General features: G+C 40.2%; 1 protein-coding gene across 1 annotated transcript in view; it reads right to left on the reverse strand.

The window, feature by feature from the left end:
* Window positions 1-834: 834 nt before the first annotated feature.
* The window catches only part of NDRG1 (N-myc downstream regulated 1), a 49,005-nt gene continuing 24,468 nt past the window's right edge, over window positions 835-25,371 (reverse strand). The window contains exons 4-13 of the mRNA XM_026646667.2: window positions 17,080-17,185; window positions 14,681-14,801; window positions 10,595-10,657; window positions 9,168-9,228; window positions 8,636-8,722; window positions 5,882-5,938; window positions 4,435-4,538; window positions 3,996-4,052; window positions 2,407-2,458; window positions 835-1,570 (exon numbers count right to left, since the gene is read on the reverse strand). Coding sequence (XP_026502452.1) covers window positions 1,478-1,570; window positions 2,407-2,458; window positions 3,996-4,052; window positions 4,435-4,538; window positions 5,882-5,938; window positions 8,636-8,722; window positions 9,168-9,228; window positions 10,595-10,657; window positions 14,681-14,801; window positions 17,080-17,185 — 801 coding nt within the window. The 3' untranslated portion in view covers window positions 835-1,477. The remainder of the gene's footprint in view (window positions 1,571-2,406; window positions 2,459-3,995; window positions 4,053-4,434; window positions 4,539-5,881; window positions 5,939-8,635; window positions 8,723-9,167; window positions 9,229-10,594; window positions 10,658-14,680; window positions 14,802-17,079; window positions 17,186-25,371) is intronic.

Below are 25,371 nucleotides of genomic sequence, written 5' to 3' on the forward strand. Positions count from 1 at the left end.
TTAATTTTAAATGAAGCTTCTTAAACATTTTAAAAAGCTTATTTACTTTACATAGAACAATAGTTTAGTTATATATTACAGACTTATAGAAAGAGACCTTCTAAAACCGTTAAAATGTATTACTGGCACGCGAAACCTGAAATTAGAGTGAATAAATGAAGACTCGGCACACCACTTCTGAAAGGTTGCCCACCCCTGGCTTAGACATTAGCACTGACTAACTGCCTTCTTTAATTATATCCTAGTAGGGAATATGGCAAGAACTCCAAATCCTGAGCGGACACTTTTTTCCTATTAACTTTTATTTAACAATGGTTAAGTACTACAAACTACAGATGCACCCACTCCATGACTATCAAATAAAGGGAAATATTAAAATACATTTCTGATTCTGAGCTATGCTGGAAAGTAGCCCAGAGTAACAGAAAAGGCAGCCAGGTATGACAGTGCATGTAAATCAGAACATTATGTATTTATTCTACAGAGTAATTACAGCTTGTTTTGTTATTGCAGGAAGAGGTAGTGAGAGTATGGGCTACACAAACAGGGAACTTACATGAAGCTAGCACAAGTATAAATGCTGGTTGCAGGTGGGTTTGTACTTGGTATAGCGCAGTAATGCCTCCACTGCCACCATGGCTATGCTGCTGATCTGGGCTGTAGCCTGTGTCTACCAAACTCAGTAAAATTGATTTAAGTCTGTTTCTTTATATATGTAAAATATTAAAATGGTTTTCATTTTACTTCCGATATATCTTAATTGTCTTGTGTCAAGACCTAGGCTAAAGTTGTTCACTTGCGATTAATAGATTCTACAAAAATGTCCGGCTACTAAAATCCAGAAGGAAAGACATTTGTGACTATTCCTTTGGAGGCAAAAATATCCTAGTAGCAGAAGGCTGACTAGTTCACTCTACAGCAGCATTTTGCACTGACAATACAGTTTTACTTCATTAAATGACCTCCTAATCCTGTTAAGAGCCAGTTTTTAAAATCCATTATAGGATAAGTTTCTAAATATACAGCCAGTATCATCCACCTCTGAATGTTTAGCTCAGGGTTTCAACCACTGAGGTTCTGTATGTTCATGAATAGGGAGTCTACAGGCTAAAGCCACTTTTGTCCGCAAGTTTAAAGTACTGTGTACATATGTTGTGTATAACGAAAATAGTCTTTTTTTTTTAAATTAAAAACACAGAAGATGAAAGTGAGCCCACAGCTATTTCCCCTCCCTGCTAAGTCTGAAGCATGCAAGCAGATTTTTCTCCCCAAATATTGTTTCTGCAACTACTGACCTATTTTTTATCCTCCATTCCAGTAATGATTTCATTCACTAGTGCTGACTGCTCTGTGCTCAAGAAAACACTTTCCCCAGTTTACTTAAAACTAATCTTAAACAAATGCTCAGTATGTACAGTCATGCACCACACTGGGCTAACTTGTGCTCTCTCACTTGTTTAAGACCAATGAGGTTGCATCATTGTAACACAAATATGTAATTTACAGTTCTTATTCCTATTACCTTTAGGAGTGTGGTCTTTGTTGGGTCCAGTTTAGAGTTGCACTCTACCTATATGGAAAAATAGCACTGTTATTAGCATCTTATTCTCATCTTCAAGACCATTATTCTGAACTAATTAGTTCTTCGCGGTTCTCTCATCCAGCTACTTTTTCCTTAACTTAATTGTATTAATACTTGGTTCTCCGAAAGGGTTGGTATATCCTAAAAATTGCATATTTTAGATTTCCCCCCCTGAAGCTTTTCTGAAATATTATTCAAATTTTGCTCTAATAGTCTATTCCCACATGTACAAGCAAGTCCATTAGCAAGGAATTAGGAGAGTTTTGTGCTTCACACACTGTAGTGGCAACAAACCCTGTCGTGTGACTGGGGATCATGTGGTAGAATCCCAGATGGTAAGCAGCTATATGGCCAAAGAATGGACATACCCATTAAGGCACAATGTTTTAAGTCATTCAGCCATTGAGGCTAGCTATATCGGCCAAAGCAACACACTGCTTCCAGAGTAACCGAGAGCAAAACTCCATTTAACAGCAGAGAACACGCTACAATACTGGCTACAGATTCTCCTCTAAAGGAAAAACATTTGTAAGTTACATTTTTCTCAACCAGCTCCTTATATGCCTAAAGTACTGCTGTGGCAACTGTCCTAGAACAGTAGCCATTACATAACGGTATCCAGACAGAGGCATAAACATCTAAGAACAGTGACAGCTCTGTCTTGAAAGGTGTGAAAGGGAAGCGTTAACTGGGCTGGATCAATAGCAGGAGACCTTCCTATATGGGGTATGATTTCTGCAATGCCAGCATAACTTCCCAGTTTGCATACTGATTAATACAAAGGAAAAGAATGCTCTTTATTATGAAAGTCTGACTATACATACCACAGCATCAACAGCAGGAGAACTGTCACCAACCACCAACAGTGAAGGGCATCTGCGAAGAAGAAGAAGAAGAAGAAGAAAAGAAAAAAAAAAAAAAAAAAAAAGACACCACAAGACAGTGGTTACTTCTATACTCATTTCAACTTTTCTATGACTCCGCCCTCGCTTTTCCCAAAATTCTCCTTTAGTATGATTGGAAGGATCCTGACCTGGTTAAGTGAGTAGAAGAAGCATCTGCTGTCCCAAAAATGTAACTGACTAGTTTTATTATTATTCCTGGAATCCTCTCTATATTAGTGAGCAGCCATGCATTTTTCTCTATTTATTTCCCCCCTCCCCCCCAAAAGCATTCATCAGGGAAATTGTTATTTTTTAAAAAGAGTGGAATGAGTTTGGTTACAGAATTTTATTTACATGTTCAAGTTTCATGAAACTTGTTTTTTCTACTAGCTAATGTGCAAATTTGTCCTCTTATTCCCTCCCCACCCCCAGTAAATAAAAGCTTTGTAAAAGCACTCATACTTCTATTTGTCATATATTATTCATACTTATGTTCAAATTGCAAGGTGATTGACTTAATTTGGAGCCTTACCCCATATAAGAAAACAATTACATCCACTTTCTAAGTAAAGCAGTTTAAACACCTTAAACTCAGGTTTGCAAATCCATCATGGGTAAGAGTACAAGCACCACCAGGCATCACCATCTTCTCCACTATTTAATCCCCACTTGAAGAGCTACCCATCACTGGCATGCTTCCCCTGTGACAAAATTTAACTAGAGACTCTTGGGGGGGCGGGAGGGGGGGTGAAGAGATTAGAGTGACAACACACTCAAAGAGATTTAAATGCTTGCAATTGCTCCTCCCTTCAGGCTAATTAAGTTTTTAAACAAAACACTATACTCTGATCTCTTCGCTATTCAAGTTTGAGGGTCACTTTACACCCAACTTGTGAGACTGCAACTTTAGGAGGGCACAACAAACTCTTCCTAAGAAAGTCCAGGATGTGCAGCAAGTTTTTAAACCCCAAATCCAAATTTTGAGACTTCTTTGTACCCATAAGCAGCAGCATGCGTCTGCAATACTGAGCTTTTAAAAAAAAGTCTACTGGAAGCTTTTATTTCAATTACAAACCTGGAACGTGTATATGCAAAACACCCACCAAATCATACCACTGCTTTAAGGCCTTTAACACAGCGATACTCGAAAGGTGCTCTTTAATGGGTCTCCTTGCGGCACATTATATTAAAACACTTATTAACCAAAGTTAATCAATCAGAATGCTTTTATTATGTTATTAACCAATTGTAATTGGGAAAATACTTGGTCAGTCATTTTATAAAAATATATTTCCCATCATACTGTTTAAATATTAATATATAGTATTATAGTAAATGAAACAGTGAGTTCACACTCATGTGGTTCTTTTGGGTAATGCTGATTGCTCATTTGGCTCCTGAACCACTGAGGTCTGAGTATCACTGCTCTAATGACTGTCCCCGTAACAGTGTCCATGCCATTAACAGTTACTTAAATCTAGCACAGATTTTACATTTTTCCCCAATTCATATGAACCAGTAATACTTACTGTAGAGTAACAACATTTGCTCCAGGAATAGGACGCTCAATCTCAAGATCTCTTCGACTGAAGATTGAGAGACAAAAAGCTTATTGATACATTGGGATTCAGGTATTCATGTGAATTTCTACACATTTCCAAACATGAAAATATACAAGTTACTTAAAGAAAGGTGTATACACACACACACACACACACACACACACACAGCGCTGAATTTTCTTTGGATTTGTAGTTTTAGTTTAGTCAGCCCCTGAAGTTAAAAAAAAGGACACACTATAGGCAGTGTCTCAAGATGACCCTTTGATAGAGTTATGGTTTCCAATACAATTCTGCTTGACCTTTCATTAGAGAGCATCTCTGCTGCATAAATGATATTTGCTGGTCCCTTGAGTGATTGCTTAACATGTTTCACTGTAAAGACCAATTGGAGAACAAAGTATATTACCTGTTGTACGAGTTGACAAACAGATGAAGATTGGTTTGATTCATATCATTGACAATATGTTGGCGATAAGTATGGATCAGATCATGGTTGTTATGAATCTCTTCCTAGATTAAAAAGTGTCATTTAATATTAAGATACTACTACGATAAATGGCATTGTAGCATTGCTTAATTACAAATAAAGACTTATTAAAACAAGCAAGCCCCTTTAAGAAGCTTTTCAGGCATTAAGTGTTCTCAAACCATTAGTACCAATATTTTTTTTTCAGGGTTGAAGTAATGCAAGTTGTCTGAAAGTCAGTTCCAGACTTAGTTGTACAGTTTTATTAATTCAAGGCACTTAATCTCATAACATTGCATGGTTTGCAGTTTGCTTGTGCAGTGTTGATGATCAACCTGAAATCCACATCCTTTCTAACAAACCAAAGGATGCAAGGAAAAGTCATTGAAGAGATGTATAGTATCAAGGAAATACAGTTGAAACTGCTGAGAGACTTCAGGATTAAGAGCCAGACTTTTAAAAACAAGTTAAGTTTAAAAAAAAATTTAGTAATTATGTTCAGACCAAAACAGATGTTCAAAGCGTGACAAAAATTAGTGAACATCTACAAAACTGAGCTCAATTTTGCAAGACAAGAGCAAGTAGCAGAGCTTCGAGGTCATTAAAATGGTTGTCTTTGAAAGTTAGTACTTTAGAGTCTACCTCTACACAAGCCTTAGAAAATATAGAGTATTTGACACTAAGGTGGACACACAAAAAAAAGCTTAGTTTATACCAGTAACTTGTTTTCCAGATTTATGACTTATTATGGTGCCAAAATACAGCAGGAGAGCTCTTATCAGGAGATAAAACAATAAGCCGTATTGTACTATCAACGTTTAGAGCAGAAATTGCCACTGAAATCAGTGAGGAGTTCTGCTTAGAACTTTATTTAAACAACCAATTTAACAAGCAATTAAATCTCTCCACTATGGCTATATGCAGCCTTTCATATACTGCATATCAAACTTCAGTGATAGGGCAAGTTGCACCTGGAAACATTTGAATTTAAAATGTTGTGAACAGTTTGTGGTTGAGAGAGAAGTTACAGCTTGTGTTTTAGTTTTGGTATTTTAAAATGGTACAAAGGTACACGTTTCCCAATGTTTGAGGGATGATACATTAGCATTACAGAGCGTGGTGGCGTGCATGCACCTGTATTCCCAGCTACCTGGGAGGCTGAGGCTGGCAGATCACTTGAGCCCACAGGTTCTGGGCTGCAGTGTGCTAGGCCAATCGGGTGTCTGGTGCCACTGACAGCCTGGCCAGCAGGTAGTTAAAGGAATGGCTAGAACACGAACGACATGTTGTGATTGGCACTCTCTCTGAGACGACTGATCGATCAAGGTGACATTAGCATTCCCCACAATATGAGAGCTAAACAAGTGGGAGCCTCAAAGTAGCTTACCTTCCCAAAAAGATGTGAAATGACCATATCTGGAAGGGCATGAGCCCATCCTGAGATCTAAACAATGAGAAAGATTTAAACAAGAGACATTGAACAGCATAATCAAAAGGAGGATTGGGTCAGCTAGAAATATCTCTGCTCTCCCATGACTGATCAGATATTTACACTAGTTATATCAGAAGGCACTACAAGTGCAAGTAGCACAAATCACACTTGAAAAGTGCCCACAGGATAGAACTCTTGGACTATCCTTACAGTTTACCTAGTGTAAGCACATAAGCGTCAACATAATGAACACACAGTAGATGGGGAAAGAATGCCCCATACTCATGCAATCATTCCTTAGAACTTTGGACTAGCTGACATGATATAGGCAGTTTGTGAACAAAATTCTACCCTTAGGACAAAACCTGCATCTGGATAACGTTCCTAAATTGGTACCCAAGACACATGCAGTAGTAGTTCCCAGAACAAATACAAATACATTTTGAAAGGAGAAAGGGGCAAAATCCAATGGTACCACCTGCTAGGCTCAGTGATTCCAAATGAGTGTTGAGAGAAGCATGGGGATTGGGACACTGAAGAATTTAAAATGAGCCAAGGCTATTGGGTGAGATGATCACGTATTTTGCAGGCCAGTTAGCCCATCTTTATAAGTAGCTTTCCAGTCCCTCCCAGGTCAAGTAATGTTTGTTAATCCAGTAAAGTACAAAAAACCCCATCCTCTTCTGTTGTTAAACCAAGGAGTTAAATAGCTCTCAATCAGAGAGACTGTCCTACACCCCCATCTCTGGAACCAGAGCACATTGTGTCATGGCATTACAAGGTGTGCATTGATTTGCTCAATTTGGGACTTGGCAGACAAGTTGTTTAGCCTAGAAATACCAGAGTTTTTGTAGCTTCCAATGGATAAATGTAGGAAGTTCTATATGCGGAGATTTAGAGCCACCCACCTGTTTTATGGGGTGCAAGTGTGCCCATATACTTTAATATAAACATGTTACTGGACAAGATGCATGTTTTTGGACATGTTTGTATTATTTTGTACAGACATACATTTGTGTACCATATGCAAGCCTAAAAATGGTAACATTAAACCTATTACTCCTCACTCATTTAAATGTTAGGCCTTGAAGCTTACGGTCGTTAGTATTCTTTAGTCTTCAGATTAATGTGGTCAGAAGATGCATGAAGATTTTCCTGCGCATTTTCCTGCACAGAGGTGTCACTTCTAAAACAGTAGTGACACATTGACAATCCTTTGTCATGATCCTCCTTGCTATTTTAGTTACTTAATGCATTTGTCTGACTCTCTTAACATTTTTGAAACATGTACTCTTCCCCACCCCCCACCCCCTCCAATTTTCAATGCCCTAGCTCACATTATGGATTGCTGGTTGGCAGGCAAAGCTATGGGCAAAGAAAGGGTTACTTATCTGTAACTGAAGGGTTCTTTGAGATGTGTGGTCCCTATCTGTATTCCACTAAGGGTTTACACATGAATACCATGCATCTGGAGCAGGAGAATTTGAAAGTACAGTGTCCATTGGTTCATGCATGCGCCCTTGCTTTACCTCCTGGTTTCAACTGAGGTAATAAAGAGCAGAGCAGACTGACTAGGCCTCCAGTTCCTTCTCCACAGCAAATGAACAGATCCACAGCAGAGGGGAAGAAAGGTGGGAAGTGGAACCGCACATCTTGAAGAACCTCCAGTTATAGGTAAGTAACCTCATCATCTTTGAGTGATGGTCCCTATTGTATTCCACAGAGGGTGATTAATAAGCAGTACCTAAGTTGGAGGAGGGTGCAAGGAAGAGGATGGAACAGTTGTGACCAGAGGACAGTCATGCCAAACGAGGCATCTGTCAGAATCTTGTGCAAAGGCGTAATGAAGGTATGTACTACCCTACATGTCTGGAAGCAACACATTGCACAGGGCGGCCATAGTCAGTGCTTGCACTCTTGTGGAATGGGCTCTCAACCCAAGGGGTGGAGGCAATCCCAGTAACCAATAGCAAAGTGTAATGCATCCTAAAATCCATTTGGAAATCCTGTGTGGAGATTGCCTGTCTCTTAATCCTTTCAGCCATAGTGACAGTCTAGGAGATTTCCTGATTGGCCTCTTCCTCTGCACTTTTGTAAAAGGCCAAGGTCCTGCGGACATTGAGGGAGTGAAGGCACCGCACCTCTGCTGAAGTTACATAAAGAAAGCAGCTAAGTATGGGTTGGTTGAGATGAAAACCAAGAAACAACCTCTGGTAGAAACTTGGCTTGCAGGTTCAGGGAGACTGCCCACTTGGCTTGAGTGGTCTGCGGTCCTTCTGTTCTGGTCAGTACTTGCCTATCCCTCATTGGCCACATATCAGCCTGCACGTACATCACTAGCTTTCTCGCTTCGCCTTCGCTGTCTTCAGCTGTGGCTCCAGAGAGTCTATCCACCTATGCGAGCAACGGGGTGGGGGAGATCTTGGGTTGCTCTTAAATTCAGAAAGCGATCTTGGGCATAAAAAAGTTGGAGACCACTGAGCTAAAGTTTATCAACCCTACAGGAAGTACTCTAGTTAAAACTGAAGAATGGAACCAAAAGCAATTATCCTTCAATATTGCAGCCACAATTTAATAGGGAATACACACTGAAAAAAGCTTAGCTAAAATCTGATGTGATATTTTAAGAGCCCATTGTTCAAGCGCAAACCTTCACATGCAATCTCAAGATAGACATTTATTGTTTATTTAAAAAAAATTTTTTTTTACCTTAGTTGCTGCCCAGTCCATCCATCCTTCAGCACAAGGGTTTACATTGATGAGAACTAGTCCTTCCACCATTTCTGGATTGTTCAGCTGCAATTTAAGAGATCATGTGAACATGCAAGTAGCCAGATACATGTTGTAAACAGATTAACAATACAGAGTTTAAATTAGAGGGATAATCATTTTGGGGCAGGGCATTGGGAAGTCTAATTTTATCATGTGAAAGATATGCAATAAGCTTGTGTCTTTACTCAAAGTAATTTGGCTGGACAACTGATAATATTTAACTTCTTCTCCATCTTAAATTTAAGTAGAGAATTTCCATTAAGAAACAACCATCCATGAGTTAACTGGGTAGAGCCCTGGGCTTAACAGATTTGATCTTCTGAATTTACCATCCTGCAGATCAGGTTATTCCACTTTAAAAACTTGACTGCTTAAATAAGTGGGTATGGCAGGGTAGGAAATATTTGCATAGGCTACAGGTGTCATGTAGATGAGCGTCAAGGTTTTAAGAAAGCTCCATGAAACTTACAGCAAACCTAGTTAAGATGTAGGCACCAGCTCCAGTTCCCATTCCAATAACACTTTTCAGCCTACATAGAGCAGTTATGTGCAATAAAACAAAAAGACAAAGTGTCAGTAAAAGTGCACTAAAATAAACAAGTTCCATCCAACCAATTTCTCTCTTTTAGGTCACAACTACTACATGCCAGTTAATGTTTATTATAGAGCGGGTCAGCAGTTGGTGTAAGTGGTCACAACTGCATTGACTTCAATGGGGCTTCAAAAATTTACACCATTAACAGATCTGCTCCTAGCAGCTAGCAAAGTAACTCAGTGCTCTCTTGGTTTCAGCTAAATAGTTATATTCATGGGACAACTGTCCATCTGCTTTCCAGTATTGTGACAGTTACAGTATTTCTTTAGAGAAATATACTGGGTGAACTATAGTATTATTCTGATTCTGGCAATCATGACTACTGGACAATGTCACCCCAATCTTTTTTTCCCTTCAGTAGTGAAAGAAAAAGGCTGCTATGCCAGTTATCAGGCAATACATAAAGTTACCAGAATACACTAAATTGAAACTAGTCTTATGAATAACTTGAACGGCATATACCCGTTAGGCATGAATAGTACCAATTTCAGTTCAGTGCAAATTAAAGCATTTACTGCAATGGGGTCTTTGAAAACCAGTAGAAGGGGAGAAAAATCAGCACAAGACAAACACCTTCACAAAAACAAATCATACAATATTTTAATAAAAAGCTGACATGAGAATGGTGTATTCTAATCAGTGACATTAATAAGTGGAAACATATACCAAACAGGCTTATTGTTTAACTTTTATCTGAATCCACCTTAGAATGTCTTGCTCTCCGAGAGGAAAGATGCTAGGAGAATTTTCGGTGATTCAGAGTCTTACACTAAAATATTGAGACATTTGATCACATTACATTTTCAAGACAACTTTATCACCGTTGGGGCAGGGAAAGAGCAAGACAAAAGGAGTTCTGTCCAAGTTCTTGCAGTAAGTAGTCTGCACCATGTACAATTTAAATTAAAACGAGAAAAGTCTACCCATGGACAAATTTGAAATGGTTTAAAATTTTTTAAACTAGCAATAACTGAACAAGACTTCTCAAAACAAGGACAAGTACCAATAAAATTAAGTACTTTTAGAAAAAAAGGACACGTGCAATATAGGGAATAAGGTGGAAATTAAAACGAAGAATAGCAGTGAATCAATCTTTCTATAAAAGGATTTTTTTATATAAAGAGTTGGGACAAAAATTGAGAAGCAGCGCATATGAACATTTGAGTTTAGAAGCTGGACACATTCTCCCAAAAGTTAGGTGAACTCTCTTATCTATTCAGTACACCACATGCTGAAGGAACTGTCAGAAGACCATAAAGACCAAAATGAAGGCTGAATGATTAGTAAACAACTCTACTCACCCAAATTGTTTTAGGATCCCAGGGAGCATTTCTGCCAGCTGATCCATGGAGGGATACATGTATCTACAGGAAAAAGGTATTGGTAAAATTTGGTAATTACCCATGCCAGGAAGGTTTCATCCACGGGAGCAGACAGACATTTAAGACTAAAGAAAAAAGAAGTAGGTGTTATAGATGTAACACTTTGCACTTCTGGCTCAATTCAGGCAAGGATCTGTAAGTGCTTTTAGAAACAATTAAGCCTCAGCACTGGTACAATGGAGAAGTCATCATTTTGCAAATGGGGTAAGGAGAGCCACGGGGGGGAGGGGTAAGTAGGGCTGGAAGGAAAGTTACATTTCATGGAAAAAAAATTAAGTTTTGATATTTGTTTTTGTTCAGATATGGAACCAAAGCCATCATGAGTTTTTGTAAGACAGCCTGGTGGTTGGGGCACTCACTTGGGACATGGGAAACCCAGGTTCACATCCCTGCTCTGCCTGATTTGGAGCTGAGACACAACCCAGGCAAGTGCCCTAACCACCAGGCTACAGCAGCAGTCTCTCTCCATCTCTCCAGTTGGAGCCATTCCACTGTGTGGAAATTAAATGTTCACTGTGCCAGAGAAACTGACTATATAGCCCGGGGATTAAGGCACTTCACCTGGGTTGCAGGAATTAAGCAGAGCCAGGACTTAAACCTGGACCTCCCACATTCCAGGTGAGTGCCAACCAGACTATTGGCTATTGTAGAGTCTCTCCTCCCCCCCCCCAGATCCTGACTGATCTTGTTGAAACGGAAATGTTTCGCGAATCCAGACCGCGTTTTGATAGGAAAAAAGTTTAATTAAAAAAAATTTATTATTATTATTATTATTAATAATAATGTTGACCACCAACTCTAAAGGTAAGTGACTTGCCTAATGCCACTAGTTTTGTGGCAGGAGCAATTAAATGCAGAGCTCTTGACTCAGTTTTGTTATTTGGTCATTAGATGCTTCCTTAGTAAGGAGACTGTTTACTGCCTAAATTCAATGACTGAACAAACTCCCCCTTTAGAGCATATTTCAGCAAAAAAAAAAAAAAAAAAGTTATTTGTGTGTAATTTTTTCCACATGATTTATTGCCTACTAGCTAACAAGCCTAAAAAAGCATCAGAAAACCAAACAAAATGTGCCCTAAATCCCACCATGCAATGAATAGGCTGGAGAAGTTTAAGGGTCAAATTCACTGTAGATATAAATTGGTGCAGCTCTATTAAAGTCAGAACTATGCCAGCTTGCCCCCGGGGTTTAAAATAAGCCCATTTGCCTTAAGCATACTTCATTATTAGCATTAACCTATGGCAAGTCTAACAGTCAGTGTGTCTATTGTGAGTCTAAGAGAATCAGCTAATGGCTAGCTGGGCAAAATTTTGGGAATTAACTCATTACTAACTGGCCAGAATTTTAATACCCTGAAGTACTGGCCCCTACAAAGGCAATAATACAGGACTTTTATAGAAGGCGTCCAAGCGGATTTTGTTTTGGAATCCAAGAAATATCCCACCAAAGTAGATGCTACTGGGGTAAGCAAAATGAAGCCCTTGCTGCTGACTAGTGTTGAATAACTGATGAACCTCTCTTAAAAACACTTGGCAGAAAACCACAGCTATCTCCTGTGACGTGCCTACTTTCAATCATTATCAGTTTCCTTGAGGTGAAGCTATGTTGGGTCATGAAAGAGGTTTTGTATATTGGGCAAGAGAGAGGAAAGGTATTTGGCTTCCTACTCCCCCTTGAACCACAAGCCCCCAATTAATGCTGGCACTTAACAGTAGGATAGAACTACATTTAAAAGTTTTGAATAAAGGAGGCTCTCTTCTCTCTGTGATGCCAATTGGGGCAAGGGGGAATGCCATCATCCCTGCCCCCAGCCAGTTTTTGCACTTGCTCAAAGTTCCATAGGCCATGACCTGACCACTTTTAAGAAGAACCCTGCTTAAATCAATACAGTTGCTGCTGGAGCATTACTCTGGCCGCATGGTTGCAATATCACTGAAATTTGACCCGCCATCTCTCTGTACAGCCTGGAGAGGCAGCCAGGCCAAATTTCAGTGGGTGGTATTGCAAACTGGCTCATGGGGTTGCAATGCCACCCCCAGATAAAGGGGAAGCTGGGCCAAATGCTGTTGCGACCTGGCATACAAAGTGTTCCTCTACGACAGCATACAGGGGAGTCCACAAAGAACTCAACTCCTGGTGGCACTGGCTCACGCACTGAGAGTAAAAAAGGGGAGACTTCCTGGTCGACAGAGACAGGGGTCTCTGCAGGAAGATTGGGGAGGAGGGATGAGTAGGGACTAGAATAGGGTCCCTGACAGGGAGGCAGGGGCTAGAATTTGCCACCCACTCCACCAACAAGAAATATCTGAATTGACACCACACTGCTATCTCTACCCACTTTGGGCTAGAAAAAAAGTGTTTAAAAAAAAAAACCGAGACACACAAATAGTGTTTTCAACTATTTCTACCAACCTGGTTTAAAGAACATATGTACAGAAGACAAACTGGCACAGGGGAAGAATCTAATCCAGTGGCCCTGCCAGAGACTGAAGTGACATTCCTGACAGGCCACTCAAAACGACAGCAAGCACCAAAGAGAAGATATTCCACAACATGTACAAATTGCATGTTTCTCCTAACTAGTGAAAGCAACAACAGTGTTGGCTGTGGTACATGTAGTCTTTTCAGCAATGTCAGCTAGGGGTGTGATTTTTTGTGGGACCGCATTTCTATACTGGCAAAAGCCCCAGTGTAGATATAGTTGTCCTATAGTTGCTTTCTGCCAGTATACCTGATTTTGCTCAAACTGGTATGAACTATCTAGCTTAGACTAGGCCTTTGTCTATGAAGCCTCTAACTCCTAGGTTGTGGTTTTTTGTTTTTTTGTTTTTTAAATTAAGTCTATTATAGGAGATGTTGGGCAACGTTAGCGGTTAGGTTGCTTAGAAGCACAAAATCTACAAGTTTGAGTAGATGAGAGACAAAGCTCTTGCACCAAGAAGTACACTGAATTCACATAAGGTCAGATTATCAGCTGTTGTAAAATCTGTGTAGCTCCACTGATGTAAGTGAAGCTATGTCAATTTAAGCCATCTGAGAATCTGGCCCACAATCTTTTCCAGCGAGACTTCTCACTGCCATACCAGCTTAAAAATAAGCGATCTAGCCCAACTCACATAACATGGGTAAAAGTAAGCTAATTCATTAGTACTACTATACCTAGCTCTTACACAGTACAACTCTTATTTTCTTTGCCCATTTCCCTTTGCCTGTTGGCAATTCCTTCTATATCATGTTGAGTATTATCCAAAATACATCTTAACTTAGGGCAATCCAATCTTATTTGGCTAAAACATCAGACACACACTTTGGCCAAGATAATCCTTTTACACGTTGGCAGGCTTTACTAGTACAAAAATTCACACTGAACAGGACAAAGGATTTTCAGCAGGGTTACAAAACAATGCTCAGGAGTTAACAGCTTAAGATATATAAGGCATCCTATTAAGGAACTATTTTTGTTAATATTCAGCAAATTGAATTTTCCAAGTAGCACTAGCATTTTAGTTTATCAATTCTGTTTTACCTCTTTTTTTAAAAGTAATTTAACACGGTCTAAAGATACCACAAAAATGGAGATAATACCTATAATGTTTTTATTCTGATTTCATTTTATGTTTGTAGTTTGGAAAGATACAGCTATGAGGGAACAAGATACAGATCCACCGCAATAGTAGGAATAAAAGAGCTGGAAAACATTCTTTCGAGATTAAATTAGTTGATTCATAATTTAAACTGACCAAAGCACAGATTGCTTTGAGAACCACTCTGGGACCAGAGTCATTTAAGAAATAACATATTGAAGTGTGAATTTGCAGACCCAGATTCTGATCTCTATCACACCACTGATTTAAGTGGAGATTCTCTACAGATACCAGTTCAGAACATACAGAAGTTTCCAGAAAAGTTTTCTAAATTAAAACTGCAGATCAAGAATATTCTTTTCTGACCAGTTAACAAGCCAACCCTGCAAGCATCAAGATCTTTCCCCAGCTCCAACTCACCCAGCTGGGAAAGATGCTGCTCCATCTTGTTGCCCCGGTGCATCCACATGACAGACTGCGAAGTGTTGTGTTATTTCCTGCATATCTTCAAAGTTGAAGAGGGGGTTGAAGCAAGTTTTGTCTTCAAGAAACAGAGGGGGGAAGAACGTAATAGTCATTAAGATGAAAGACTGAATGGCTTATACAGTTTTAATCCAGATATCACAAGAAACTGCAATTTGAGAGTTTGTATGAGTATTTTAGTCTGAGTTTCTTTAAGTTTCTCTGCAGATTTAATTTTTCAGTAATTTGCAGTATGGTTCAACCTGCTCAACTTTGTTGCCAATTATTGTTAGAAAGGGGATTAACAAAATCCTGCTCCAAAGATAAACTAATAAAGCAAGTTAACACCATTTAACACCGTGAGGCAGAAAACTGAACAGTTTCCCAAGAAATTTTTTCATGTAAGTGATTAAATTCTGGCACTCGTGGTCAAAATTTGTGGCAGACCAAAGTCTCAAGAAAATTCCTGACATGAAAGTTAAACTAGAAGTCAGGTGGGGCAGAAGTGTTTATCCCAGGATTTGGCTTTTAAAACAACTTCCATTTTACTTCACTTTACTCATCTTTCTTAGGGTTATAATAAAAGTGTGTGTGTGGGGGGGGGGGAAGCAAATCCAAAGTAGAATCCAAAGTCAATCATCTTTTTTGCAGTATTCTCTTGTCCTTATGTCCAAGGACTGCAAGTTACACCAAGCTAGTCTGAGATTTCCTATGGTAGCTACAAGCAGAATACATTAAGATGAAAATTTTTTACAGGAATGCTATCAAACAGATTAGGCCTAAAATTTAGGCTTCTTTAGAAATATGAACTTCTCACATTAAGGTTTCAGCGGAAGCCTGTTTAAGGCTTATTCTTTCCTCCTGAACTTAAAACCTAATGCCAGCTGTATTGCACTAGGGTGAGACCCAGACAGAAATAACCTATTTATACTGTTCAACATGAAAAGAAATTCAGAAGTTAGGCAATGCACCACAAATGGATAAAGTATTTTTTTTAAACCCTTCCCTTGTTAAAATGCAAGGTAAGTAACAGCAAAGTTAGCATAAAAATGTTTAAATATCAACTCCTTTAACATCACATGTAAAATAAGAATTGAGTAGTTTTAGTATAAAATGTGATGAGCAATAAAACTTTACATAGCATAAAGACAGGTTTTTCTTCCTTCCTAGATAGAAGTCTTACAATCTCAACAATTGTTAAGGCCCAGAGGCCACCTGTCCCTAATCCACGGAAAATAGGAAATGAAATATAGGGATGCTTCTATCAAGCCACCATGAAGAAATGAGTTACAATAGGCTTACTGATGGAAAAGTAAACTCTTTGGAGCAGGGACCATGACTTTGTGTTTACACGCAGCACAATGGACCCCTAATCCTAAATGTGGTAGTGTCCAATAGTAAACATTAATAACTGAGTAAAGAAATGCCAAGTCTTGTGGAGTGACAGTGGCCAAAACATATTTGGTATTAGACAAAAAAGTCAAAATCTAACTGGCATTTTATTGGATTGCATCTATACAAGATTAAACCATGCAGCACTGAAGAGAAACGTCACACTTTGTGCTGACACCATTTCATCATCCACTGATTTATTCTAGTTTGAATCTATACAAAGTTCTAGACATCCTGACACATACATAGCTAAATACATAAAAACCCTCAGCAGTATTAGGACAATTATTCAAAAAGGAATCTTCCACAAGCTTCTTTCCACCCGTGTCATTTTGTGACGCATACCCTTTTCCTGCTCCAAAATCCCTATCAAGCACATGTTGCTGCATGGTGCTTGGAAGGTCCCCAAATATAGGCTATTTTTGACCCAGAGGTCCTTCTCCTTTCATCTAGAAAGATTTTATTTATAGGTACAAGGATTTATACAGAGGGAAAAATCCTGTTAGAACTCAAGCCATTTTGTCCCTTAAATCAGGGTATTAAGAAAGTCATGTCTATGAGAGGAAAGAGTGGCTCCACACAAGCCAACACTTAGTAGAAAGCCTGTCAAAGGGCACCACTTTCTACTCATATTTGCCTGCATTCAGCCTCAAGTCCCTCCTCCTGACTGCCAGCTAGCCCATTTCTACCGGGAACAAAATCTGGGCCCCTTGTTCATCTGTACCTCCATGTTGGTTTGTTGCATATAATGGCTCACAGCAAAGTCTGGGATGCAGCAAAGGCCAATCTGGATCGACCTGCACTGTGCAACAATTTACTGGCAAGCTCCCACACCAGGATCCTAATTTTACCCCTGAAAATTATGTGCTGCAAGGATCATGGCAGGTTGTAAGTTAAAGAACCACAACGTGATCAGCTGTTACAGCTGGCCATCACTGTGCTGTTGTATGAAAGATCACACTTACGATTCAGTCCAATATCATGGTATGTTAGGATGGCAGGCCTGTTTCCTTTGGGAGTCCCATACATAGTAACATGGACAGAGCCATGCAGAGTCTCAACATCTTGCTCCTGCAAATAAGAAACAATTGATTACTTATTTTAATGCTCCACTCAGTAGATACTACTAGATCTTTTGCATCATGCACATCCAGCATAATTTGAACATCATTCAAAGTGAAAGGAAAAACCTTAAGGAACTTATCACAGCAATATTAAGACTCTTGATACAGACACCAAGTTCATGGTCATTTTTATTTTATGGGATAGATGTCAAGAGCACGGGATGGGTGTCTATAGATGTGCTTTAAAATCAGACTAAATAAGACAGGGGAGAGGGAGGGGGTTCATACACTTTGTTGCTTTTTTAGGCCAAGCTTATTGCACACACAAAGGGTTCCTTGTATCCCTCTATTCTCCACCACAAACTCCATGTGCCATCCTCCCATTCCCCTTTATTTTAGGGACCCAATGCAACCCTCCTTCATGCCAAGGCCAGGATGCCCCCTCATACCAGAATTGATCATTCCCCACATGCCAGGGGTTGTGTGCCCCTCATTCCCCCCATCCATGCCAGAGGATCTGTGGGTCTCCCACCAGGATCCCCATTCTACCCCCACCAGGGGTTCTACATGCATCTCCAATCCCACATGCCTGCCACTCTTCCTGCCCCAATCATTCTTTTTCTCCTTTCTTTGGTCTTTCAGGATGTCAACATTTCTCAAATGTACTGAGGAAATGGGCAGACCTAAAGTGAAGGGTACTGTTATCCTGGAATGCATTAATGGACACCATCAACTGGTTATTTGATCTACAGACAATTAAATGGGCAGCTGAAGCTGCTAGCTCTGCTAACCAGATGCTAGAGGGTAAATGTGTTGTCTCCCCCCGACACCCAATTTCTTCCTTTCAGTTTTCCAATTATCACCAAAAACAACATTCTGCCCTCTAATGCCTTGAACACTCCCTGAAGTTCTGGGATTGACTGGATATGGTGTTCAAAAGTTAGTGTTACATTATCCAAAGAGAGAAAGGTTTTGAAGTGACTATAAGGCCTTGCAAACTTGGCCAATAAATAACCACCGTTAACAGCATGTACAGAAATCAGAATGAGTCACATGCAGTGCTGTTGTAGCCATGTTGATCAAGATATTAGAGATAAGTAAGATAGCATTTGTCAAGAATTCCCACACTGTGGTGCTTGTGATGACTACAACATAGCCCTTTACTTTAAAGAATAACCTTTACTATGGCAAAGTGCCCTGTTAACTTCATTGATTTTTACTGTAAGCATCCACACACAAAAGTGTCACACTCAGATATCAGGATGACTGCATCATCTCTATACGTCTGTGGTCAGTACTAGATAAAGCCACTCCATGAGTGTTATAACCAGTGGTAGCCTAAATCTTAACTCCATTAGAGGAAGAGACACTAAAAACAAAATACAAATAAGTAGTACAAATAAAAAAAAACAGCCACCCCTCGCTATGCCTGCAAGTGTTAAATGACAAACCCTTATACTGCACTAGTTTGAAGTTTAGAACATCTTACAGCAACTCTGTGGAAGGCCATTGTTAGGGGGCTATGTTTCTCATTAAGCAGATATCAGTAGCTTACTGCCGGGGGAATTCTGCACCACTGCACAATGCAGAATTCTGCAGAAATTTAAATTTCCTTTCCCCCACAGTAATAGGCTGCAGTGCTGCTGGCTGCCACTAGTGGCCACTGGATTCAACAGAGCCCAGATCTCTCACAGAGAAGAGACTGCTTGGGGGAGGGGGCTAGAGGGTTCCTGGCAGCTGCAGTTCCCAGCACGCCCTGAGGGAAAGAAACGGTGGTGCAAAGGAAACTCTGTGCAAGCCTGGGACCAACTATCAGGCTGTTTCTCCCTCTGGGCTCTGGTGTGTGGAGGGGGCAAGTGAACATGAGTACCTGGGCTGGGGGGGCCCTGTGACTGAGTTTGGGTGTATTGGCTTGGGGGCAGGGAGGGAGGAGAGTTGTGGGTGTCTGACCCCCCAGCTGGCCTCTAGGGGAGGAGAGGGCAGAGGAACTGGGTTTTCAGAGGGGTTTCTTTAACACTATTTCTGGGGGAATTTTGTTTATCTGTATTGTTACCAACATACTTGCTGACTGGCATTTTGAAATAAATTACCAAAATAATTGAAACTAGTGTGATTATGTAATGTTATTCTGACAAATAAAATTTGTCGAATTTATTTTTTGTTGCAGAATGTCCTCAGTAGCTGTAGGAGTTGTGGTTCAACCTGGTACTGAAGTCTAGTATCTGCATGATTTAAAAAAAAAAATTAATAGTTTGAAGTTTTCATTACACACACACACACACACACACACACACACTTCTCAACTAAGTCTTCTTATGTTTTAAGTACCAAAAGAGGTGGTGGAGAATACAGGAGTTTATGAAATATTTTATTCACGTTAGTTGTCTACATTATGGTCGACTTAATGCTTATCTAGTGATATGGACTTACACTAATTCATGAGATATACATCAATGTTTTCAGTCCCATAGCATACTCCTCCACCCTAGGCATAGTTAATATTAACTACCAGGGGGAAGGAATGCAAGCCAAAATAGGGAAAGAACAGGTTAAACAATTGTGACACTATACCTTGGGGAACACCCTGCACCTCCCCCATGTTCATCCTTATAAAATGAAGGTGTGGTATCCAATGCAGTTTGTCATGCCGGGTGTCTTTGGAAGGCTCATGATGCACTCAGCATTGTTATCAGTTGTAACATGTACAGTAACTCCTTGCTTAACGTTGTAATTATGTTGCTGAAAAATGCGACTAAGCGAAACCATGTTAAGCTAATCCAATTTCCCCATAAGAATTAATGCAAATGGGGGGGGGGGGGAGGTTCCAGGGAAATCTCACACACACACACACACACACACACAAATTCGGTACACAGCGATAATGGTTGTGAAGCTTGTTTGAGGTGGGATATTTCCCAGGGGATGCCTTACTGCTAAATGATGAACTAGCAATTGGCTGAGCCCTCGAGGGTTAACTCATTGTTGTTAATGTAGCCTCACACTCTACAAGGCAGCACGAATGGAGGGAGAGGAGACAGCATGGCAGAGACACCCTGTGTGTGAGAGAGATGCGCATTGCTCCTTCCTTTAAGTATGCTGACCCCACTAAGTAAACTGCCTTTCTAAGTTGCTCAGCAAGCTGAGCCGGCAGCTGCTGCCAGGAAGCTCCCTCCGTCCTGAGCCCTGTCGTGTGTTTCCCCTGCTCTATGGAAGATGGGGTAAGTGGGGTGCAGGAGCATGGGGGAGGGGGACACCCTGACATTAGCCAGCCCCCCCCCAGCAAGATAGCAAGCAGGAGGCTCTGGGGCAGAGGACAGGAGCAGCACATGGCAGTGGGGGGAGGGACAGCTGAACTGCTGGCAATTGGTAGCCTGCTGGGCATCTGCAGCACAGGGAACTTAGGAGAACGAGGAGCTGATGGGGGGCTGCTGGTTCACCCTGGTTCCAAGCCCCCCACCAGCTAGCTGCAACGGGTTGCTCTTCCTGCAAGCAGTGGACAAAAACAGGCAGCTGCCAAATGACATAAGGGAGCATTGCAAAACTTTAAACGAGCATGTTCCCTAACTGATCAACAATGTAACAAAACAACGTTAACCAGGACGACTTTAAGTGAGGAGTTACTGTATATATTTATGAGGCTGAAATGGTGTCCTCATGGCTTAAAACAAGCCCAGTCCAGGACTGTCCAGGAGCAGAGGTATAGGCAAATCCCTCCAGGAGCAGAGGGGCAGTTCACACCTCATCAGGGCATGTATTGGACAAACCCAGTGCAGCCTCACAGGAACAAAGGACACTGGCCTAGGCAACAAAGGATCTGTTGGACTCTTGAGTGAGTCACCCCCCCCTTCTCTTGGTCAGTTTGGGACTATGAGATAATGCTCACCTGACTGAAGTGACGGGGGGGGGGGGGAAGGGGGAGAAGAGGGGAGGCAAAGCCAAGAGGGAAGAAACATTATAAAAGGGAGAAATGTTTGCCATGCTCTCTCTTTTTTCTACCTCAGTCTACAGACATCACCAAGCAACTGAAGCGCTGATCAAAGGGGAGAGCCTGGCTGAAGGGCAACCAACCAGCTTGTGGTGAGAAGCATCTAAGTTTGTAAGGGCACTGAAAGTGTTAAGATCAGCTTAGAATGCGTTTTGCTTTTATTTCATTTGACCAAATCTGACTTATGTTTTGACTTCTAATCACTTAAAATCTATCTTTTGTAGTTAATTTGTTTGTTTATTTAGTGCGCTTGGTTGAAGTGTGTCAGAGACTCCCCTTGGGATAACAAGCCTGGTACATATCAATTTCTTTGTTAAATTGACAAACACATAAGCTTGCAGTGTCCAGCAGGCTTAACTGGACACTGCAAGACAGATGTTCCTAGGGTTGTGTCTGGGACCAGAGATATTGGCTAATGTCATTTGGTTGTACAATCCAAGCAGCGGCTAGCCAAAAGTGCTCACTCATGTAGCTGGGAGCAGCTTAAATGCTAGAGGCTGTGTGTGAACAGCGTGGGGGTGGGGGTTCTCATAGCAGAGCAGGGTAAGGCTGGCTCCCAGAATCGAGGATTAAAGTGGCCTAGCAGATCAATGGTCCAGATAACACCAGGGGAATGTCACACCAATATTTAGATAAGTTAAATACAGTCAAGTTGGTAGGGCCTGATAAGTACCTTAGGATGAATTTTAAGGAACCAGCTGAAGCAATCTCAGCACCATTAGCAATTATCTCCAAGAACTCATGAGGGTAAGTGAGGTTCCCACAGAGATGGAGAAGGGCAAACATAAGACTATCTTTAAAAAAGGGGAACAAAGAGGACCTGGGAAATTAAAGACCAGTCAGCCTAACTTTGATACTCAACGATGCTGGAACAAGTTAAGCAATCAGCTAGAAGCAGCTAGAGGGATATTAGGGTTAAGGAACACCCAACTAATCATGCCAAACCAACCTAATTTGATTCTTTGCCAGGGTTACTGGCTTAGGGGACGGGGGAAAGCAGCAGACATATTTTGATTTTAGTAAGGCTTTTGACAGTCCCACAACATTCTCATGTGTGAAGTAAGGTCTAGATGAAATTATGAGGTAGATGTACAACCAGTTGTACGACTCTACTCAAACAGCAGCTATCAATGGCTCACTGTCAAACAGAGGACATATCCACTGGTATCCCACAGGGGTCAGTCCTAGGTCTGGTACTATTCAATAATGACTTGAATAATGGAATGGAGAGTATGATTATAAAATTTGCCAACCAAGCTAGAAGGGGTTGCAAGCATTTTTAAGGATGGATTAGAATTCAAAATGATCTTGACAAACTGGTCTGAAATCAACAGGATACAATTCATTAAAGACAAGTGCAAAGTGCTTCACTTAGGAAAAGGGGGGGGGGAGAAAATAAAATGCACAACTACAAAATGGGGATAACTGGCTAGGCAGTAGTACTGTTGAAAAGGACCTGGGGGCTATAACAGATCACAAATTGATTATGAGTCAGCAATGTGATGCAGTTGTAGAAGAGGGCTAGTATTCTGAGATCTACTAACAGAAGTGGTGTAAGACAGGTGGTAATTGTCCCACTTTGCTTTGCACTGGTGAGCCATCAGCTGGAATATTGTGTCCAATTCTGGGTGCCACACTTTAAGATGTGGACAAATTGAAAAGAATCCAGAGAAGAGCAACAAAAATGATGAAAGGTTTAGAAAACCTGATCTATGAGGAAAGGTTAAAAAAAAAAAAGAAGGCTGTAAGGGGACCTAATAGTCTTCCAATATGTTAAGAGCCGTTATCAAGAGGACTGATCAATGGTTCTCCATCTCCACTGGAGTTACGACCAGAAGTAAGGAGCTTAATCCGTAGCAAAGGTAGTTAAATTCTGGAATAGGCTTCCAAGGGAAGTTGTGGAATCCCCATCATTGGAGGTTTTTAAGACAAGGTTAGATGAACACCTGCCAGAGATGGTCTAGGTTTACTAGGTCCTGTCTCAGCACAGGGGGCTGGATTTAATGACTCCAACGTCCCTGCCAGCCCCACATATCTATGATTCTGTGAAAATCAGTACTAAAGATAGTTGAAATAAAAACTTAAAGAAAGGTAAACCACAAAAGATTATGCCCAAGTGTAATGAGTTACTAGCCAAGCAATGAAATTCAGGTAAGAGCAAGAGTGCTTAGTAGAACCTTATTCCTAGATATCCCATCACTGTACTGTATGGTATGGAGACACCCAATGTTTTGGCACCCTGCCAGCTCCAGGCATGCATTTTCTTTTTAACTTGCCTTTAAAAAAAATAAAATAAAAATAAAGAGCTTTGCCTTAAGGCATACTTTCAGGGTAGCTTTGTGATTGTCAAATTAAATAAAGGACTGCACAGAGGAATGAATATATATCCACATCCAAACACCTTTACAGTACAAAGCCAAAATACCCAATACTTATAATTATAAGTAGGGTCAAAAAACACAAACAAAAAAACCTTCACCTTTAATCTAATTCACAACTCAGTAATATTATAAAAAAATACACAATACACCTTAGACATCTAATACTAAAGTAAAGTAGAATTTACAAATTCTAGCATTAAGTTTCTCTTTTTAGTCACATTTTTGGTTGTATCTGCACCAAAACTGCAAGACCCACAAACACTAAATGAGCCTAGATAACACTTTATCTGACCTATGTTCAAGGTCACTAACATTCAGTCTCAAAAGTATTTTCACACCCGCCCCCCAGATCTCAATACTTACTGCATTATTTATTAGGTAAACAGTATCTTCCACATCCAGCACCATTTTTAGAAACGGCAGTGTGATATAAATCCAACAAGTCACCAGGCAGAAACAAGTAGCAGGTTTTAGTTTGACTCTGTAGAAAACTGGGTTATATAGACAAGCTGCTATTCTGCATAAGCTCACAGCTCCCGTGATGCTCCAGACAGAAAACCAAAACAAATTAATTTAGGAGGACGTCATTCTTAAATAGGATTTGAGTCAGGTTTGATCAGAAGACATGTCTATTCAATACAGTTCAGACAAAGTGCAACTCTCCACTGTACATAATGCTGAACAACCTGTTCTGAGGGGGGGGGGAAACAAAAACAGACGAAAAAAATACAACCACACTTAATACACCCAAGTCAAAATTAATTTTGGATGCAACTCCTGTTAAATGTCACATACACTGGTAGAAGCAGAACTCCAAACTCAACTATTTCGGATACAAGAAAATTCAAAGCTTTTAATTGCAAAGTCTACATTTTTTCCCCAATGTAAAATTAGATGCACATTTTTCTGAAAAGTACTGAGTTTGAAGAAGCTTCTAGTAAGAATTTGAAGGTATACAATGACTTTAAAATAGCACTTTTTCTTCCAACAGGAATGATTAGAAGGGCTACTTTTTTGTTACACATGCAGACACACTTACTTTGCACTTGTATGGCTTATTTTCTAAACAAGGCATGAACTATAGAAGGGGTAGGCAACCTATGGCACGTGTGCCGAAGGCAGCACATGAGCTGATTTTCAGTGGCACTCTCACTGCCCAGGTCCTGGCCACCAGTCTGGAGGGCTCTGCATTTTAATTTAATTTTAAATGAAACTTCTTAAACATTTTTAAAACATTTATATACAATAGTTTAGTTATATATTATAGACTTTTAGAAAGAAACCTTCTAAAAATGTTAAAAATGTATTACTGGCACACGAAACCTTAAATTAGAGTGAATAAATGAAGACTCGGCACACCATTTCTAAAAGGTTGCCGACCCCTGAACTATAGCACTTATGGATTTAGTACACCTCAATACCAATAATCTCACATATCCTACAATTATTTTTTATTCTAGCTAGAGATACTGGTATGGAATACTACTGCATGGTAGCTGCTGTAAACATTCTCTCCATTTCAGTGGTTGCCCCTGGAAAGAATGCAACTCCCCTCTTTTATAAGAAAAGTCTACATTTAGAATTTAAATACTTTTTTCATTTTATCCATTTGATGGACAGATCTTTAGACTTCAACTAAACAAAGCCATTGACATTTAACCTACACAACCCACTGACCCTTCACTATTCCAATTTGCCCAATCTAAAATTTGTCTTAACTTAACCCCTAGTGTCAAACTATTTTTGGTTGAATCACATGTAGGATTGGGAGACAAAAAATTCTAATGGTTGATGTGAATAAGACTGCTCTTAACAGGAGGTGTAATT

This window comes from Terrapene carolina, unplaced genomic scaffold, assembly GCF_002925995.2.
Source record: "Terrapene carolina triunguis isolate 2854851 unplaced genomic scaffold, T_m_triunguis-2.0 Scaffold58, whole genome shotgun sequence".
Taxonomy (NCBI): Eukaryota; Metazoa; Chordata; order Testudines; family Emydidae; genus Terrapene; species Terrapene triunguis.